The sequence below is a fragment of the Panthera pardus genome, unplaced genomic scaffold, assembly GCF_024362965.1.
Source record: "Panthera pardus isolate Hobbes unplaced genomic scaffold, ASM2436296v1 HiC_scaffold_25, whole genome shotgun sequence".
Lineage (NCBI taxonomy): Eukaryota > Metazoa > Chordata > Mammalia > Carnivora > Felidae > Panthera > Panthera pardus.
The window spans coordinates 29,715,748-29,737,607 of NW_026526821.1; the positions used below are offsets into that span (position 1 = coordinate 29,715,748).

General features: G+C 38.5%; 1 protein-coding gene across 5 annotated transcripts in view; it reads left to right on the forward strand.

Annotated features, from left to right (window-relative positions):
• The window catches only part of PTPRA (protein tyrosine phosphatase receptor type A), a 159,197-nt gene that overhangs the window by 74,910 nt on the left and 62,427 nt on the right, over nucleotides 1-21,860 (forward strand). For all 5 annotated transcript variants that reach the window (XM_053890391.1, XM_053890392.1, XM_053890393.1 and 2 more), the window contains 2 exons: nucleotides 9,828-9,906; nucleotides 10,446-10,787. In XM_053890391.1, the coding sequence (XP_053746366.1) occupies nucleotides 9,828-9,906; nucleotides 10,446-10,787 (421 nt within the window). The remainder of the gene's footprint in view (nucleotides 1-9,827; nucleotides 9,907-10,445; nucleotides 10,788-21,860) is intronic.

Below are 21,860 nucleotides of genomic sequence, written 5' to 3' on the forward strand. Positions count from 1 at the left end.
CTGTCTTTCTCCCCTCTCAAAATACATAAACATTAAAAAAAATAATAAGTGGGGAGAATACTGTGTCCCAGGATTATAAAATTCAGTACCATAAAATGCCATTTCTCTCTGATCTGGTTATTTTATCAGTCTTTTATTATAAAAATGTTCAAATATAGAGAAAAATTGAGACCATTTTTTACCCACCCCCACCACATAGACCCAACAATGAACATTTTATTATACTTGTTTTATCAAATTATTTGTCCATCTATCTGCCATTCCTCTGTTCATTCATATTCATTCATCATTCATATTGTTTTTAATGTATTTCAAAGTAAATTGCTTATATCAGGATACTTCTTCCCAAATACTTAAGCATGCATATCATTTCTATTTGTTTATGGGTGGAATTGTCTTCAGAGGTGAAATTTATGTGCAAATGTACAAATGTATTTCCCTATCAAAATACAGAGTATCATGCTAAGCAAAATAAGTCCATCAGAGAAAGAGAAGTCGTATGATTTTACTTATGTGTGGAATTTAAGAAACTCACCAGATAAACATAGGGAGAGAAAAGGAAAAATAAGATAAAAACAGAAATGGAGGCAAACCATTAGAGACTCTTAAATACAGAGAACAAACTGAGGGTTGCTGGAGGGGTATTGGGTGGGGGGATGGGCTAAATGGGTGATGGGTATTAAAGAGGACACTTGTTGGGATGAGCACTGGGTGTTCTATGTAAGTGGTTGAATCACTAAATCCTACCCCTGAAACCATTATTGTATGGTAAGTTAACTAACTTGGATTTAAATTTTAAAAAGAAAACAGTTTTTCTCTTGTCCAGGAAGATACACTTATATTTTTTTCCAGTAAACCTTTCATCTCTTTCATAGGCAAACATTGTTCTGATTTTTTTCCCACCATAGGTTAGTTTTTTAATCTTTTATTTTGAATTTTCTTTTAATTTCAATTATTTATTTTTTTAGTCATCTCTCTGCCTGATTGTGGGGCTCAAACTCACGACCCCAAGATCAAGAGTCACATGCTTTACTGACTGAGCCAGCCAGGCGCCCCTCCACTATAGATTAGTTTTGCTTGTTCTAGAACTTCACATGTATGGAATCATATGTTATATGCTCTTTTATGTAAGGCTTTTTTCACTCAGCATGATGTATTTTAGATTCATTCATGTTGTCATATCAGTAATTCTTTCCTTTCATTGCTGAGTAATATTCCATTGTGAGAACATACCACTGTTTATATAATTTCTTATTGATGGTTACCTGGATTGTTTTCAGTTTTCTGTTATTATGAATATTCTTGTACTAGTCTTTTTGTGCTCATATGTTTATATTTCTCTTGGGTAAATGTATAGGAATGGAATTACTGGATCACGAAGTAGGTATATATTTGGTTTTATAAGAAGCTGGTACCTGCAGGGGTACCTGAAGCTGCCATACAAACTGATTTTTAAAATAAAATGAAAATACAGGGCACCTGGGTGGCTCTGTCGGTTAAGTGTCCGTCCGGCTCAGGTCATGATCTCACAATTTGTGAGATAAAGTCCTGTGTTGGACTCTGCGACGACAGCATGGAGCCTGCTTAGGATTCTCTCTCTACCTCTCTCTCTGCCCCTCCTCCACTTGTGCATGCCTGTATGTGTGTGTGTGTGTACTTGCTCTACCTCAAAATAAACATTTAAAAATAAAATAAAAATTTCACAAATAGTAGCCCATCCTAGAAACCATTCTGTGACAGGGAAAACCATTCCTACTATTAGAATGTGTGCACTGGGTTCCTGGCATTGTGCGGACTACAGCTGGCAGTTCTGGTTTCCGCCTGACATTTCATAGTACATATTTCCTTTGGATTCAAACTACTTAACCATTCATCTGTATTCGTAACCATTCATCTGTATCTGTATTCATCAAAGGCTAGACCTTCATCATAGAACCAGCTTTTAAAATCAATTCGGAGAGAGAGGTGTGGGGAAGAGATAAATTTGAGAATGTATGGGGTGTCAGTAAATCAGATATGATAGAAGGAGGTTGAGGGATTTAACAACAAAGAGGTTGTGTGTGTATGTGAGAGAGAATGAGAGGGGCAGGGGAGGGAGAGAGAAATACCAATGGTTCCCCTCCCCCATGAATTTTAATTTAATTTTTGCAAAGTTTATTTTTAAGATAGCCAAAAGGTGTCCTGTATACTGAAATAAAATGATCTCCAGAGAGCCTCCTCATTCTGTTCAAAACCAAAAGGTGTCTTGTATATTGAAATAAAATGATCTCCAGAGAGCCGCCTCATTCTGTTTAACAGGCTTCATAGTATTCCATTTTATGAATAGGCCATCATTTATTTAATCATATTTCTCTCTCCTGTTGATAAACATTTAGGTTATTTCCAATATTTTTCTATTGCAAACAGTGCTGCATTGAATATCCTTGTACATAGGGCATTTTTAAGGTATGAGTATATATATCTAAAATTCTCAATTGGAATTATGTCAAAGGGATTGTGCTTTTGCAATTCTGCTAAATATTTACAATCATATGAGAGTACCTTTTTTCTCAAATCTTTACCCCAGTACATTGTTGTTAAGTTTTTTATATTTGCCTATCTGATAAGCAAACACTGATATCATGGTGTAGCCTTAATTTGGCTTTCTCTAATCATGAGTTGAGTTTAAGCATTTTTTTATATATATAAGAGAACGGTTTCCTTTTCTGTGAATTGTCAGTTTCATATCTTTGCCCATTTTTCTTTTGGATTGGTGGTTCCCTTTTATTAATATGTAGGAATCCTTTATACATTAGGGAAATAAGACCTTTGTGAATGAGTTGGAAATATTTTTGAAGAGCTCATTCTTTAAAAATATAGAAGTAGTTGTTTTAGTGGAATGGTGGAAAAAGAAGCCAGATTGCCATGGAGACAACTCTTCCTAGAAATTTGGCTGCAAAGTAGAGTAGAGAGAATGCTAGCTGAAGGATTGATGTAGAGTCAAAAGAGTTCTCCCTTTCCTTTAAATTCTTATGTCTAAATGCTGTTGTAAGTTAAAGCGTGGAGGTGGTGGTAGGGGATCTACAGGACAGGATTCCTAATGAATTGAGATTTTTAGGAGGAACTGTAGATGAGGAGGAAATGTGTAAATATGTTGACTGGGAGTTAAGGGTGTCATGCAGTCCAGTGGCTTCTATTTTCTCAAGTGAAGGCAAAGCCAACAGCCAAGAGTGTGGGAGGAGGTGGTTGGAGAGGAGAGGAGGTTCTTTGAAATCACTGCTATGGAGAATTGGAGAGAGCTGAGGAGGGAAATATAGAAACATTGCAGAAATTGTTTGGAGTTCCATCGAAGCAGAAGTAGTATCAGCCTTATGGCTTGTTTGGTTTTCTTAAGCAGCATTTGGCAGTCCCAAATGTGGGGCTGTTGGTTGGATTAGTTTAGGATTGGACTGTTTTTGTTTTTCCCCATGTAAGTAGAATAGAACAGGGGTAGCAAAAGAATTTAGGATGTTAGCAAGGTAGTGATGGAATTGACACCAAGCTTTCTTGGGTAGAGAAGGAAATAGGACAGAAATACTAGATAGAAAATTAGAGAGAGGTTCAAGGGACCAGAAGCCTAGGTGAGGTCAGAGAACAGGTGTAGACATAAAAGAGAGGGAACTGTAAGGAATAGAGAGTGTGGTGGAGAGTGGGAAGGTAAGCCTCAGTCTGAGTTTTTCCTGGTGATGACAGAACCATTGTCAAGGCTGGCCCAAGTGGAGTAGAGATGTAAGGTTCTTGGAGTTGAGGAAGTCCAGTAATTCATAGGCTGGCCCGGATGTGAATTGTGGTGGCTGTCATCTGTGAGGATGTTGAACCATCTTCCAGGAGAATATCAGGACTGGGGGATGGGAAGAAAATTGTGAGCCACATTGCAGTCTCTTCAGTGATAAGGGAGTGCTAGCAAATTATTAGGCAAAAAAGCCCTCAAGAATGGGGACCATTAGAACAGGTTCTAGGAAGAATGGTTTGCATATGAGATCCTTGAGTGAGGAAACCTCAACTCTCCTTGGTGACATGTAGCTCTGGGATACTTGGAATAGATTTGGAGACTGGAAGAGGAAGGAAGGAAGCAAGCACAGGTATGCATGCAGTTTAGTCTGGGAGGCAGGAAGTCACAGGAATTTGCCAGAGAGACTTTATAATATAAATTTATAATATATTATAAAGTCTCTCTCTGAGAAGAATGAGGCCTTGACTGTGGTTTTCCTGGTTGTGGTCTATAGCTACACCTTGTTACCGACATGGATCTTTTTACATTAACATACCTCTCACAGCCTAGTTTACACGCACAGATCCTCTCCAACTTGCCATTCACTGTGCACTTCTTTCCCCTTGCAGCCTTTCACAGGAAGTACTGTCTTTCTTCTGCAGTTTCCTTCTTTTTGATTCATATATTCATGCTCTGTAGTGAAATCCGATTTCTTTTTAAGTTAATTTGATTGGTTATTTTTTAAATTTTTATTTATGTTAGAGCATGCATGCACTTGCATGCAAGTGGAGGGGCAGAGAGAGGGGCTACAGGATATCTATGCTGATAGTGAACGGTAAGTACAATACAAAGAAGAAAATAAAAATCATAAAGTGCCATGCTAAATGTTTATAGATTTTCCCTTCCAGTTTTATTTTCATGCATATACTTTCATACACATACATGAATCTAGTTAAGGTCATATGGTATATTCAGTTTTGATCTGTTTTTTTTAAGCTTAAAAAATGAAGGTCTTGTTCCATTTTCTTAAATTCTTTGAATTGTAACAGTATATCATCTTGAATAGCAGCAACATAGTACTTATTTCAGCTTTTTCCTATTTTCCCTGCTGTTGGATATTTGGATTGTTTCTACTTTTCCATTTAATGAATATCTCTGTATCATTTTCACCTGAGTTTCAGATAATTTACTTTTACTTAGAATAGAGCCTTGGAAGTGGGTCACAAAACAATATGGACACATTTAAGATCCTTGTATAATCTTTCTGGGAAGGCATTTCTTGTTACAGGCTATTGGCCATTCCGACCAGTGTCTGATTCCTTTTCATGAGACTCTTGCTAGCATTGAATACTTCATATAATTGATCATTTCTGATTTGGAAGGTAGAAATATTATCTCGTTATTATATTCCTTTGATTAATGGGGATGGTTAGCACTTTTTCATGTATTTTCTTAGCTGTTTTTCTCTTCTGTAAATTACCTGTTTAGGATTTTTAGGGTTTTCAAAATTGAGGTCTTCGTGTTTTCCATATTGATATGACTTCTTATTTTAACGCTTTGTCTTATTGGTGGCAATTTTCCTAGTTTATTTCCCTTAAAAAAATAGACTTTATTTTTTAGAGTAGTTTTGGGTTCATGGTAAAATTGAGCAGAAATTAGAGTTTCCCAATACTCCCTTGCCCCCATACATGCACAACCTCCCACGCTCGTCATCCTGCACCACCACATGGTACGTTTATTACAGCAAATGAATCTGCATTGACACATCGTTATCATCTTGTTTCCATTAGGATTTACTTGGTGTTGTGCATTCTGTAGGTTTGGACAAATATATAATGACATGTATTTACCATTGTATTATTATACAGAATAGTTTTACTTGAAATCCTCTGTGCTCTGCCTTTTCATTCCCTCCCTCCTTCCTAGCTCCACAGCCACTAATCTTTTTACTGTCTCCAGGGCCTTGCCTTTTTAAGAATTATGTCCTATAGTTGGAATCATACAGTATGTAGCTTTTCCAAATTGCTTTCTTTCACCTACTAATATGCATTTAAAGTTCCTTCATGTCTCTTTGTGCTTTGATAGCTCATAACCTTCTAGTGCTGCATAATATTCCGTTGTCTGGATGGAGTCCAGTTTACTTATCCATTCACCTACTGAAGGGCATCTTGGTTGCTTCCAGTTTTGGCAATTAAGAATAAAGCTGGGGCTTTATGGGGCACTTTGGTGGCTCAGTCGGTTGAGTGTCCATCTTCAGCTCAGGTCATGATCTCACAGTTTGTGAGTTCAAGCCCCATGTTGGTCTCTGTGCTTACAGCTCAGAGCCTGGAGCCTGCTTCAGATTCTGTCTTCCTCGCTCTCCGCCCCTCCCCCACTCATACTCTGTCTCTCTCTCTCTCTCAAAAATAAACATTAAAAAAAATTTTTTTTTAAAGAATAAAGCTGTTGTAAACATCTGTGTGCAGATTTTTGTGTGGACATAGTTTTAAACTTGCTTGGGTAAATAACAAGGAGCGCAATTGCTGGATCCTTTGGAGAAGGTTTAGTTTTGTAAGAAACCACTAAACTGTCTTCCAGAGTGGCTGTACCACTTAGCATTTCTGCCAACAATGTATGACACTTCCTGTTGCTCCACAGGCTCACCAGTATTTGCTGTTGTCAGTACTGTGGATTTTGGCCATTCTGATAGATGTGGTGTCTCATTCTTTTAACTTGCAATTCCTTAATGACACATGTTATTGAATATCTTTTCATATGTTTATTTGCAATCTATCTTCTTCATTGAGGTGTCTAATAAGGCCTTTGGCCCATGTTTTAATTGGTTTATGTTCTTAGTTGTTCATTTTTAAGAGTTCCTATAAATTTTGGGTAACAGTCCCTTATCAGTTGTGCCTTTTGCAAATATTTTCTCCCAGCCTGTGGCTTGTCTTCTTTTTCTCTTGAGATTGTCTTTCACAGAGCAGAAGCTTTTAATTTGAATGAAGTCCAGGTTATTATTTCTTTCATAGATCGTGCCTTTAGTGTTATATCTAAAGAGTCATCACCAGGGGCGCCTGGCTGGCTCAGTCGGTTAAGCGTCCGGCTTCGGCTCAGGTCACGATCTCGCGGTCCGTGAGTTCGAGCCCCGCGTCAGGCTCTGGGCTGATGTGTCTTCTGCTCTCTCTGACCCTCCCCCGTTCATGCTCTGTCTCTCTCTGTCTCAAAAATAAATAAACTTAAAAAAAAAAATTAAAAAAAGGGGCGCCTGGGTGGCTCAGTCGGTTGAGCGGCCGACTTCGGCTCAGGTCATGATCTCACGGTCCGTGAGTTTGAGCCCTGCGTCGGGCTCTGTGCTGACAGCTCAGAGCCTGGAGCCTGTTTCAGATTCTGTGTCTCCCTCTCTCTGACCCTCCCCCGTTCATGCTCTGTCTCTCTCTGTCTCAAAAATAAATAAACGTTAAAAAAATTAAAAAAAAATAAAGAGTCATCACCATACCCAAGGTCATTTGACTTTCTCATATGTTATCTTCTAAGAGTTTTATAATTTGTGTTTACATTTAGGTCTGTGAGAATAAGTTTTTGTGAAAGTATAAGGTCTGTGTCCACATTTTTTTCTTGTGTATGTATGCCCAGTTGTTCTAGCACAATTTATTGAAAAGACTATCTTCGTTCCATTGTATTGCCATTGCTCCTTTGTCAGAGGTCAGTTGACTATATTTACGTGGGTCTGTATTTGGGCTCTCTCTTCTGTTATATTGCTCTATTTTTCTATTCTTTCACCAATCCCACACTTTTTTTTAAATTTAATTTTTTAAATTTACATCCAAATTAGCATATAGTGCAACAGTGATTTCAGGAGTAGGTTCCTTAGTGCCCCTTACCCATTTAGCCCCTCCCTCCTCCCACACTCCCTCCAGTAACCCTCAGTTTGTTCTCCATATTTATGAGTCTCTTCTGTTTTGTCCCCCTCCCTGTTTTTGTATTATTTTTGTTTCCCTTCCCTTATGTTCATCTGTTTTATGTCTTAAAGTGCTCATATGAGTGAAGTCATATGATTTTTGTCTTTCTCTGACTAATTTAGCTTAGCCTAATACCCTGTAGTTCCATCCACGTAGCTGCAAATGGCAAGATTTCATTCTGTTTGATTGTCGAGTAATACTCCATTGTATATATATACCACATCTTCTTTATCCATTCATCCATCAATGGACATTTGGGCTCTTTCCATACTTTGGCTATTGTTAATAGTGCTGCTGTAAACATTGGGGTGCATATGTCCCTTCAAAATAGCACACCTGTATCCCTTGGATAGATACCTAGTAGTACAATTTGCTGGGTTGTAGGGTGGTTCTATTTTTAATTTTTTGAGGAACCTCCATACTGTTTTCCAGAGTGGCTGCACCAGCTTGCATTCCCAACACACTGACTTGAATACTGTTGCTTTATGCTAAGTCTTGAGTCTGGTAGTGTTAGCCCTCCAAGTTTGCTCCTCTTCAGTATTGAGTTAGCTCTTCTCAGTCTTCTGCCTCTCTGTATAATCTTTAGAATTAGTTTGTCAAAATCCACGAAATAACTTGCTAGGATTTTCATTGAGATTGCATTGAGTCTGTAGACCAAGTTGGAAAGAACTGACATCTTAACAATATCGAGTCTCCCTGTTCATGAACATATTTATGATTGATTTCTTTTACATTTAGTAGCTTTTATTTTTTCTATCATCAGATATGCCATTTTACCTTTGTGGTTTCTTACGTTAGAAAATCTTTCCTCATTCTGAGCTCACATAAATATTCATTTCTTTCCTTTTAAAATGTGTTTTTAGGGCACCTGAGTGGCTCAGGTGGTAAGTATCTGACTTCCGCTCAGGTCATATCTCATGGTTCATGAGTTCAAGTCCCGCATTGGGCAAGCTCGAGCCCTACCGCTAGTGAGTCCCACTTCTCTCTCTCCCTCCCCTTCTTTCTTTGCCTCTCGTGGGATTCTCTCTCTCCCTCTCTCTGCCTCTTGCTCACTTGTGCCCTCTCTCTCTCTCAAAAATTAAAAAAAAAAATGTGTTTTTAAGCATTTAATTCTTCTACCCATCTGGATTTTATTTTTGGTATTTGGGATGAGGTGACAGTCTAACCTTCTCCCCCTAAATACATAGTTATTTTTCCCCCAAACCATTTCCTATCAAGAATAGACATGTACACATATATAGTAATCAGCCTTCCAGTTTGTTTTCTAACCCTTTTGTAGGAAATTGTATGCTTTCCCAATTTTAGATTATGGTCAGGTAGGAATAGTGGAGAAGTGATCAAATCTCGTATGGCTGCACCTTGGGGGAGGCATTACTAACCCCATTTCCCTACTAGGCATGTTGCTGGTACCAGAGTCAAACTCCTGAGATGTGTACAAACCACCTCCATCTCCCCACCCTTCCTCAGAGGTTCTCATGTACCCCTTGGAAAGTACCCCTTGCTTCCCTTGAGCATCACGACCATATTTAGTTACCACCAGGCTGTGAGGCTCCTGAAGATGGAATGTATGAGTGTATTGCTCCCTGGTTCTTTCCCTAGTACCTAGTTCACTGAAGGGCACAAAAATCCGAATGGACCAATGAGCCACTATTACCAGTAAGAATGTGCCACAGCCCTCTGATGCGGTTTGTGATGAAATAAAGGTTGGGAACAGCTGTATAAGGTCTGTTTCAAAGGGCATCACATTCATACAGTCACCCTACCTTCTCCAAACTTCTCATGCTGAACATGCTAAAGCTGCACATGGCAAGCATGAGAGGAGCTTTTCACGGGACTGCTGCCTGGCTCTTACCCCCGGAGATGCAGTCTGCTATGGGAATTTTTTAAAGTTCTTTGGGTGATTCTAAAGTGCAGTCAAGGTTGAGAATCACGCTTTAAAAAGTAGGTTCTTATTAAGTATTATTTGTATTGATATAATGATTCAATTAAGTGGTTGGATTTGGGGGGAAATGTGCATATCAGACTCCCAAAAGATCATTGGTCCTATGTGCACATTTTATTGCTGGGAAGACTTTACTCCACATACTCCTTTGGTGAGTATTTTGGACATGGTTAACAATAATATAGGGCCTTATCTAACATGGCTGTCTGTTTTCTAGGCCAGCATGGATTCCTGGTTCATTCTTGTTCTGCTTGGCAGTAGTCTGATACGTGTAGGTGCCAACAATGCAACCACAGGTAAGTTGTCATTTAATAAAGCTGGCATTCAAAATGGAATTTTGCTGTCACATTTAATGACCTAAAATTGGAGACCTAGGTGATATTAAAGAAAGAAAAAATACTAAAGTTTTACTTTAAAGTGATGGTATAAAGTAAATATCTTTGGAAATCTGAGTTGTAGTGAATGCTCAACATTGCTCTATATACAATATACTACTTTAAAGAAGTAGATTATATGTTCATTCCTGAAAAATTTTTTTTAAAATGTTGCTACTTAAGATTCCTGTATACTGATTCTGAGGAAATAAGTAATGAATCCAGTTTTCTTCTTCCCTTAAACAGTAGTCCTTTGGAAGTGCTAGAAAGGGCCCACCATTAGATAAAAGTGTGTGTGGGGGGGGGGGGTTGGGGAGAGAGAAAGAGGGAGAGGTCTTTCTTTGGCCTCCTGGTGTTTAAGAGTTTATTAAGGCTTGCTGCTTTGTGCCTTACAACTTCAAGCTATCACATTCTTCATGGGTTGTTTTCTTTCTTGTGTGTGTGTGTGTGTGTGTTTATAGTTTCACCTTCAGTAAGCGTTACAAGATCTATGAAAACATCAACAACAGCATCAGTTAAAGAAGAGACCAAAACTTCAAGTCCTGCTTCTTCAGTAACTTCTCTGTCTGTGGCACCAACATTCAGCCCAAATCTAACACTGGGACCCACCTATGTAACCACTGTCAATTCTTCAGACTCTGACAATGGGACCACAAGAACAGCAAGCACGGATTCTGTAGTCACTACAATTTCACCTAATGGAACGTGGCTTCCAGATAACCAGCTCACAGATGCCAGCACAGAACCTTGGGAGGGGAACTCCAGCACCGCGGCAACCACCCCAGAAACTTTCCCTCCTTCAGGTACTAGAGATGGTTTCTATTTGTTTTTTCTTTTTCTCTTTGAAGTTCCTCACCATTTTATTGTTTTGTGTTTTCTAGCTATAAGATTTCTTGAAATAATAAACATTGCAAACTAATGTTAGCAGATATAGAGAATTCTTAGGAATATCTGGCTAACATAGAGTTAAGAGGAAAGAAGAGATATTCCGGAGGCTCTCCTGCTTTGCCTGACATTCCGGTTAGACCAGGGAGGCTTAAGTGTCAAAGGTGGAGGAAAAAGTTTGAAAATACAAGAGAAAGGGGAGCTAACTGATAATTCGAGAAGCTAAAGATGAAAGGGTGCAGAAGCTGGGTGACACGATTAGCCTTGAACAGAAGGGACCCTTGGAGATCATGGGAAGGCGAATGGGTCTGGACGTGCATAACAGATATAGGATAGGAATCCACAGGCTAGGGGTGGAGTTAGAGGAGCTCAGGAAACAGTTAAGTTGCAGTGCCAGTTTGCTCAGGGCGTCAGCCCTGCCCACTTCTTTCCTTCAGTTCATCACTAGTTGATTTGCAAGTGGCACCAGAAATAGAATCAGCCTTGAGTCAGAAACCAGGTCGGGTAGGGCAAGTTTCTGACCCCTTTGAGCCTCAGTCAGGGTCCTGGTCTATAAGAGAGAAGGGGTCCCTCAGATGGCTTCTGTGAAGAGTAAAGGAAATTGTCCCCCGACAGCTGTGTAACTGTCATTCCTTTCCTAGCAAAAATCACTGTTCCCTCTGTTTTGTTTTGTTTGAATGTTTATTTTTGAGAGAGAGAGAGAGAGAAAAGAGACAGAGCTGGGGAGGGACAGGGAGAGAAGGAGACAGAGAATCCCAAGCAGTCTCTGCACTGTGTGTGCAGAGCCCACTGTGGGGCTCCAACTCACAAACCATGAGATCGTGGTCTGAGCCAAAATCAAGGGTCAGATGCTTAACCGACTGAGCCATCCAGGTGCCTTTTTTTTTTTTTTTTTTTTAAAGTAGGCTTCATGTCCAATGTGCAGCCCAACATGTAGCTTGAACTGAAATCAAGAGTCAGACTCTTATCCAACCGAGCCACTCAGGCGCCCCGTTGTTCCCTTTTCTGTGGTCTCACCCCTTTGGTTCATATTTCTTCCCTGTTAGATGGTGAGGGCCCCTAGATTAGAATCACGTCTGGCTCATGGAGAGCATTCAGAAAGTATTTGCTGAATTGAATCTCATTCGGTTACTACACATGACATTTTTTAGCTAGACCGTGTAACCCAGACCCTGCACTTGCCTGCTTTAATCCCTTGTTTTCCACTGGAAAGGCTATGCAGCACTTGCAGTTACGAGCAGTCTGGTGAGCCACGCTACCTGAGTTTGGATCCCATCTCTGCTGTACACTGGCTGTGTGACCGTAGGCAGGTTTATTTCACCTCTGTACCTTAGTTCCTTCATCTGTAAAATGAGAACAAGTGATAGTAATAATACTTCCCTTGCTCAGGAACTAGTAGGATTAAATGAGTTGATAGAGGGAAAGCATTTACAGTGCACACCTGCACACGGGAGGCACTATTTTTAAGCGGTAGGCATTGTACTAAGAGTTTTACGGAGGTATCCTATGAATCCCATGAGGTGGGCTCTGTTTTCTGTTTTGCAGGTGAAGGAGTTTTACAATGATGAAACTAACTCCAGGAGTGTTTTTCAAAGTAAAGGTCGTGACCAATTCATGACATCATTTTCAGTGGGCCATCCTGAGTGATTTGTTTCTTTGTTTTTTAAGTGGATGGTCCTGTTCCATTTTCTGTTCTTTTTATGTAATGTGTATTATTTTGTGAAACTTTAATTTCAGTTATACAGAAGCACATACTGAGTAACAGTGTAAAAGATATTTCTTGCTGTGAGTTATGGCTGTTGCTTAGGGAGGGAAGACGAAATAACGTATGAAATAACTCGTATGAACTGAATGAGTGGGAAAGGTGAGCCAGTAACCCATGCCTGGCTGACTCTGCAGCCTGTGTTCCTCGCTTCTGTCTTCATTTAACTGTTCTGTGAGATGACTGGATAATTCTCTCCTTTTCATAGATGCTTTAATGTAAGACTATAGAGGTTAAGTGATTTGTCTTAGATCTCAGAGCCAGCAGGTAGCAAGTTAGGCCTATTTCTCACTCTTGTGGTCTTTCCACTCTGCTGTTAAGGAAACGAATTTTCCATAATCTGCCTTAGGTCCAAATTATGCCACACCTAAGAAACCAGTTATTATACAGTTAACACATTTCATGTCTCAGGAGAGACTGAGGCTACATTTCACTGGTGACTTTTTCAAGATGAGTAAAACTCAAGGAAACCTTTATGGTACATCAGGATGTCACAGTCTGAACCCCTCATCCTTCTCATCACTACCCTCTTACCAGTCCTCCCATAATCGTTACTTAATAATTTTTGGTTAAATCAGTATTTAAGGCTTTATCTTACTATAACTGTGATGTTATTCCCTGCTGAGCTATAGGTGTAATGTGATCATTTTTCTTTTCTTGTACACTTTTTTTCCTGGATTTTATAATTGCCTTATGTTTCTGTTTTAGTTTTCTTTTTGCCTATCGCCAGCCAGTTCTTCTCATACTTTCCATAGACTCTCGATATAGTTTCAACAAAGTCAGATCTGTCAGGTAATCTGTTTTTTGTTTTTTGTTTTTTCCTACAGATTTTCCTCCTGAGTCCTCCATTGTCTTACTCAAATCTGGGCTTGATCGTCAGGGCTGCTGCCTAGGTGTTGGTCTGGGATTTCCCTTCTCTTTTATTTTGTGAATTCCTTTGTTTCCTGGCTTCTATATTGACATCTTTGTTGGATTACTCCATCATAGGGTAGAACATATCCTCCAGTAGCCTCCTGAGAGAGAGGTCCAAGGGAGGTACATTGCATGAGACCTTACGTGTCTAAAAATGGCTATAGGGCTGCGTATAGAATTTGAGGATGTATTTGTTTTCCCCAGAATGTCTAAAACATTGCCCTGACTCCTCATTTCCAGGCATGGAGGAGTCTACTGCTATCCTGATTCTTAATCACACTTTGTGTGTTTTGGGAAGATCATTCCTTTATCATTCATGTCCTGAAATTTTACAGAAATGTGTCTTGATGTGTATCTTTTTCATTCATTATGTTGGGTGCTTGATAGGGTTTTTGGAGCCTTGGTTCTTGATTCTGGAAATTTTTGGTTCTTCAGTTCGGGAGATTTTTCTTATATTTGGAAATTTTCTTCCATTGTCCATTTTCTCTGTTTTCTTCTTCTAAAATTCCTATTATTTAGATATTAGACATATCCTAGATTAATTCTTTAATCTTTTACATTTTTCTCTCCCATTGATCTTTGCTTTGAATCTCTGTTCTTTTCCTTTTTAAAATAAGCAAGTATGTATATATTCCTTTTTCTTGTGTTTATAACACAAATTATACACATATGGATTGTGTACATTTCTGCACATTGCTTTTTTCCATTAGCCTGTCATGCTTGTTCTATATTACAGTAAAGAACTGCTTCATTGTATGGATATACCTTAACATATTTATCTGTCTTCCTATCAGTGTTCGTTAAGGTTGTTTTCAGAGTACTCTTAGAAACAGTACAATTTGTCATTTCAAGCATACACGAGAATATTGGTAGGATAAATTATTTTAAGTGTCCATTTGTAAATTGGTGGATATTGCCAGCTTTTCCTCTGTTGGGAAATTTATTCCTATAAATAGTGTGTAAGAGTGCCTGTTTTCCTTTGCTGTCTTTAGTGCCGTAAATTATCAAACTTTTGGATCTGTGCCAGTCTAACAGGTGAAAATTAGCATCTCAAGTGTAGCTTTAATTTGCATTTCATTGAGTGAGGTTGAGCATCTTTCCATATTTGGAAAGATCACTTGTATTTCTTTTTCTAAGAACTCTGTTGGTATCCTTTGCCCGTTTTTCTTATTAGAATGTTAGGCTTTTCTGACTCACTTATAGAAGCTCTTTAATGTTAGGGAAACCCTGGGGCACCTGGCTCAGTCAGTTAACAGTCAGACTTCCACTCAGGTCATTATCTCGCGGTTCGTGGGTTCGAGCCCTGCTTCGGGCTCTCTGCTGACAGCTTGGAGCCTGGAGCCTGCTTTGGATTCTATGTCTCCCTCTCTCTCTGTCCCTCCCCTGCTTGCGCGTGTACACGCTCTCTCTCTCTCAAAAATAAACAACCATTTAAAAAATTGTATTAAATGTTAGGGAAACTTTGTGTACCTGTGATAAAGTTGCAAATATTTTCCCCCAGTTGCTCATCTAGTTTTTCTGCATTGCAGAAGCTATCATAAGCAATTTCAAATTTTTTTAATTAAAAAATTTGTCAGTTTATTTTAACTAAATATTTTCTAGGTATTAGATCATATATAGGAAGGCTTTCCTTACTCCAGTATTACAAAATAGTTCTCCTTATGTTTTCTCCTAGAGTTATGGTTTCTTTCTTCTGTATATGTACATTTGTGTGCATGCAGGTGTGTGCATAAATCTTTGATCGATCTAAAATGTATTCTGATGTGAAGTGTGAACTATGGATCTGTTTTTTCCCCAAATGGTTAATGACTTGTCCCAATACCTTTTTTTCTAAATATTTATTTATTTATTTAGAGAGAGAGAGAGAGAGAGACATAGAGAACACGAGAGGGAGGGGCACAGAGAGAGAGAGAGAGAGAGGAAGAGACTCCCAGGCAGCCTCTGTGCTGTCAGCTCAGAGCTGTACTAGGTGTTCATCACAAACTGTGATATCGTGACCTGAGCTGAACTCAGGAGTCAGAAGCTTAACTCACTGAGCCACCCAGACGCCCCTGTCCCAATACCTTTTTTTTTTTTTTAGCTTTTTTTTTTTTTATGTTTATTTATTTTTGAGAGAGACAGAGACTGAGCGTGAGCAGGAGAGGGGCACAGAGATAGAGGGAGACCTAGAATCCAAAGCAGGCTCCAGGCTCTGAGCTGTCAGCACAGAGCATCACATGGGGCTCAAACCCACGAACCATGAGATCATGACCTAAGCCAAAGTCGGACGCTTAACCGATTAAGCCACCCAGGCACGCCCCCCCTCCCAACCCCCCCCACCCCGCCCGCCTCTTTTTGTTTCTTAGTTTGGTGTTTTTTTATGTCAGTACCCTTTAATGAATAATGTTTTTTTGCTCACTGATTCAAAATGCCACCTTATCATATATTGAATTCTGATATCTGATGTGTATTTAGGTTCTCATTTGTTATATGAGTTCGATTTCTTGGCATTTTTATTTTCTATTAATCGTTTTCTCTGTACAGAACCCCACCGTTTTAATAATTGTAACTAAAATAATCAGTATTTGATAAAGTGAGTCATCCCTTGTTAATCTTATTTTTCAGAATTTTGCTAGCAATTCTTGATTATTTTTCTTTATGAACATTAGAATCAACTTATATAGCAGGAGAAAAGTTTCTATTGATCATGTCACATTTATAGATTAACAGGGACAATTGACGTCTTCAAGTCTATCTAAGAATGCAGTGTATTCCATTTGCTGAATTCTTACTTTGTATTTCTTGGCAGTGTTAAAGTTTTTGCCACTGATGTTGCACATGTTTTGTTCAGCTCATTTCTAGATATTTCAGAGGGGTTCTTTGTTACTTTGGTGTTTTGCTTTGTTTGTTGTTAGTATAAATGGAGTATTTTCTTCCACTGTGTCCTCTAACTGGCTGCTGTCGGGGCTGTGAAGGCTTCTGCTACTGTCATTATTGACATACATCATTATTTTAGTTTTGAGTATACTACATAAAGCTGTTGGGTTTTGTAGGTATATTTTATCCTGATCATCTTAATAAATTTCCTCAATGTTTGGAGTGCCTGGATGGCTCAGTTGGTTAAGCGCCCAGCTCTTGATTTCGGCTCAGGTCATGATCTCACGGTTTGTGAGTTTGAGCCCCACATTGGACTCTGCACTGACAGTGTGGAGCCTGTTTGGGATTCTTTCTCTCTCTCTGTCTCTCCCTCCCTTCCTCTGTCTCTTTCTCTCACTCTTTCTCAAAGTGAGTAAGTAAACTTAAAAAAATAAATTTCCTCAGTGTTTGACATAATTTTCTTCAATTATCATGCCTTCAAATTAGTCTTTCTTTTTGTCTTTAAATGATTTGATGAGTATCTTCAGAACAAGGTTAGAAAACAATGGTAAAAGTTAGCCTTGTCTTGTACCTGACTCTCAAGGATGCTTTTAGTGGTTTTCCATTAATACGGCGCTGACTCTTGGGTTGAGATATAAACATATTTATCATGTTTAGGATTTATTAATTTATTCCTGTTTTGAAGAGCATATATGTCAAATTTTGCCAGTTGCCTGTTCAGCATCAATGAGCAAGATCTTTCTGATTTTTTCCCTCTTTTTATAATACGCTATGGTGAATCATTTTAATAGATTTCCTAACTTTATTCACATTTCTGCAAAAAAAATCATACTAGGTCATGTTGTATTTTTCTTGAATGAACTGTAGCAATTTGTTTGATATTACTTTATTTGGGATTTTTCCAATGATAATTTGTAAGTTATTTCTAAATTAAATTGGTTTATATCTTTCCTTTATATGTGTGCTGTTTTTTAATTTTAATTGTATGTGTGCTATTTTCGATAACTTTTAGTTGTCAGTGTTTTGTTTTGCTTCACAGAAATCATTGAACTTAACCTAGAAAATTGTGCATCTCATTCATGTTTTCAAAATTACTTGAATGGGTTTGAAGAAAAGTCATCTCTTAAGATTAATTTCCTACATAGTGTTAATATTTGTTATCTTACATACTTGTGTCCATTTTCATGCTTAAGTTGGCTAACCATTTATCTGTTTCACAGTTTGTTGCTTTTTTCCTTCCAAAGAGTGGGGTTTTTTTTTTCAGTTTTTATTTTTCAGTTTTTATTTCATTAATTTCTTTTCAATTCTTACTCTTTCTTTTTGCTTTTCTTAGATTTATTTTGTGCTCTTTCTTTCTTCCTGAGTTGGATGCTTGACTTGTTTACAGTCTTCCCAGTTAATTAATATATTTAATACTATGAATTTTTGTAAGCACAGCTTCAGCCATATCCCATAAGTGTTCCTGTGGGTAGTTATATTAGTTATGGTGCATTCTAAATATTCTGATAAAGACAGACCAAAATTCAGTGACTTAAGTAGACAAAACTTTGAAAAAGTTTTCTCTGTTAGTATATAGAATTTGGTCTACACTGGTTAGATTTTATTACCTGTTGCCATTTTAAGTCCTTTATATTTTTAACTTAATTTTGCCCTGTTGTATTTCATGAATGACCTAAAAGACATAAAGGCCTGTAATACAGTTATGTTTGTATTTCTCTTTGCCTTCTTATAGGTGCTGCGTTGCCTTTGTGCTCTGAGAGGACAAACCACTGGTTAAAGTTTAGTGGGTCTGGGCAATCTTGTTTCCCATTTGTTGGAGGGTACCTCATTCTAGCTCCAACATACATAAAGAAAGAGCTGATTTTGTCTTAACTTAGGTTGAATAGTAATGTTTTTCTTTAATTTGAGTGAATGTTTCTATTTTTCACTTACTACACAGGTAATTCTGACTCGAAGGACAGAAGAGGTGAGCCAGTCACCTTATGTCTGTTGTCCCTTTTACAGTGTACGGTATTCATCATGTTTCCTCTGCTCAGTCTTGGTAACCTTGTGCATCTGTACGGTTGTGTGTTTACTTTCCCTTAAATTGTTTCCATATTAACCTCGTTCACAAGAGTAACGGAAACAAGTATTCATTATGTTTTCAAGTACAGATTATGGATTCTAACAGTTATGATATCTTTTAGATCTTTTAACAAGTAATAAAACAGCTGTATCTTATTTTATCATATCACCTTGCTAATATCACCTTTTGGTGATATTAAGCCATTATTTCTACACCAGAGCTAATTCCTAATGTCTAGTCCATAATTGCCTATAAACATCCTAGTTTTTTGTGTTGTTTTCCCTAGTCTATAAAGCATCGACCCTTTGTCATTTTGTATGGATTTTATGGGTTTTCACCCTCTAGCGTGACATCCCTGTGACTGGAGATGCTGTGTCAGTGGTCTAAGCAGGACTGCCGGATCCCTGGTCACCAGAGAACAGATATGGGAGCACTCGTGTGCAGTGACACATTTTGCTTAGGAGAGTAGTAAGACTGTCATCAGAGGGTGTAAGAGAAAGAGATCATCCAAAATCTAAGGAATGATCATCACATTTGAGTTTCGAAATATTAATCTGTGAACCAGTTTTTCTCATATGTCACCTACTTTATTAAATGAGACTTCTTGAGGCTTTTTGTTTTCTTACTCTGTTATTTAACCATGCACAATTTTTCCTGCATAATTAAGTAATGGAACATTTGAAGGCTTATGAATTCCCACTAAGTAGAAAGCATCTGAATCAGAAAACTAGATATATAACCCTTTATGTGTTGTCCATCTGCCAATGTATTTGGTGAGGATTAGTGAGGTGTTATACTGTGCACACATGTCTTTTGATTATCCAGCTCTCACTTTCTTAAACTCAGGAACTGGATTCTATTAAGTAGTGTCTTTGCTATTCACATTTGCTTACTAGATTTTCACTATCAGATGTAGAACTTAACAGATTTATGTTGCAATAGATAATTATATTTGTTCCTTAAAACTCTTTTAACCAATCCGAAAAGTCCAAGTGGTGTAAGCTTGAAGACTAAACATATAGCTCTCTGATTTCTTCCTCTACATAGTGTGTATTTTCTTAATATTTAGCCTTTCCTTGCCCCCCGGTATTATCCCTGTTTTACCTAGGTAACAAATAAAGATTTGAGTAGTTTTAATATTATGATTAAAAAGAAATAAAATTACCTTGATTATCTATATTATTGCTAATTGTGACATTATTTATATGTACTAGCCCATATCCTTTTTAAGTGAAAAAAATAATTTTATATAATTGCTTTTGACCAAACAGGAAAATGAAGACATATACATATTCTCAGCAATATCTAAAGCCCCAAATGTAATGACACTTCTACCAGAGCAGATCTTTAGAAGTATTTCTATAAATTTTGATATCACATTCTAATTGTAAAGCCAAGTGCTTTCTGAGAAATGAGGCAAATTTTTAAAAAATATTTGCATCATAATGGGTTTGCTAAGCGAAGTATGTCATATGCAGATGAATTAAATTACCAGCTTTTCTGCACTGGTCTCTGGGATGGGGTGCTTTTGAACAGCAGTGGCTGGTGTTTTAATTGTCAAAACAGAAAGGAATAAAAAGAGAGGAAGGGAGGCAGGCAGCTTTGCTTCCTTTCTTTTGAAGTCTAAGAAACTGGTTGTTTTCTCATGTGTATTTTTTTTTTTAATGTATCCCTCATTATTTAGTAGTACTAGCTTTTTTTCTGATTATGGTAAGAATATACTTCCTATCAAATTTGCCATTCTTACTGTGTTCAGTGGAATTAAGACATTGTCGTGCAACCATCACCACCATCCATCTCCAGAAGTTTTTAATCATCCCAAACTGAAACATCCCAAATTAAACACTAACTCCTCGGGGCACCTGGGTGGCTCAGTCAGTTGAGCGTCCAACTTTGGCTCAGGTCATGATCTCACAGTTCGTGGGTTCAAGCCCCGCATCAGGCTCTGTGCTGACTGCTTGCTCAGAGCCTGGAGCCTGCTTCAGATTCTGTTTCCTTCTCTCTCTGCCCCTCCCCCGCTCACCTTTGTCTCACTCTGTTTCTCAAAAATAAATAAATGTAGAAAAAAAATTTTTTAAACAAAAACCGCTAACTCCCCGTTTCTCCCTTCCCCCAGCCCCTGGTAACCACTACTATATTTTCTGTCTCTATAAATTTGTCTATTGTAGATACCTAATTTAAGTGGAATCATAGCAATATTTTTCCTTTTGTAACCAGCTTTTCTTTTAAAACATTCGTACTGGTGTTAATTTGGGTGGTTTGTGTAATATATAGTAATGCATTAAGTGCAGTTCAGGTGTTATCTTTTAAGTACATTTTCACCATGAGGTCCCTGGCCACTAGTACACTCTCCAGCTGTTATTTAGTCTTCACTAATTTTACATAACAATTTTATTAGTTTTGTTCTAGAGAAAACCAACTCTGAGACAGATTTGCATGCAGCAAGTTTACTGGAGAGTACTTTCTCTCTCTGGCACCTGTGAAGCAGTAAAGGCAGTAGTATTGAGTAGAGACAGGACATGAGATGCCACAAGAGCAAAGGTAGGAAAGGCCTCAAATCCTGCAGGGAGCTTGGGAGCTGGAATGGGGTTGTAAGAGCTTTTCCCTGGGCCAGGCTACTCTCTCTCTCTCTCTCTCTCTTTTTTAATGTTTATTTTTGAGAGAGAGAGAGAGAGAGAGAGAGACAAGAGCGTGAGCGGGGGAGGGGCAGAGAGAGAGGGAGACACAGAATCCAAAGCAGGCTCCAGGCTCTGAGGTGTCAGCACAGAGCCCAATGCAGGGCTTGAACTCAATGAACCGTGAGATCATGCCTTGAGCTGAAGTCAGAAGCTTAACCGACTGAGCCACCCAGGCACCCCAGGGCCAGGCTACTCTTGTAGGCCAAGGGCAGTTCCTGTGAAAGCCCTTGACTAAGAATTGTTAGCCACTAACCCTCCTAGCAGCTAGGAGAATGGGTTCTTTGGTCTTGAAGGGGAATCTATAACATCTCCTGTTCTCAGGAAGTTTGAGCAGGTGGTGATGCATATTCTCATTCATCTATTTAGAGATTTTCTTGTGTGAGAAAATGCTATTGAATGATCTTGATATATAAAGGCTAGGGAGTGAGTGGCATAGTGGAATGTTCAGAGAAGCAGTGTATGCTGGTTAAAAGCCTGGGCTCTGGAGCTAGACCATCTGGGTTTGTGTGTTGACTCTTAACCACTTACTAGCAGGGGGGGATAGTTGTCTAACTTTCCTGTGACTCTTTCTGCCATTTGCAAAATCAGATAGGAACACAGTGTCTTTCATAGGGTTGTTTTGGAGAATGAAGTAACACATATAATGTACTTGACCTAGTGCTGGGTCAGCACATAGCAGTTGCTCAGCAAGTGCTGGCTATCACATTGCTACTCCTAC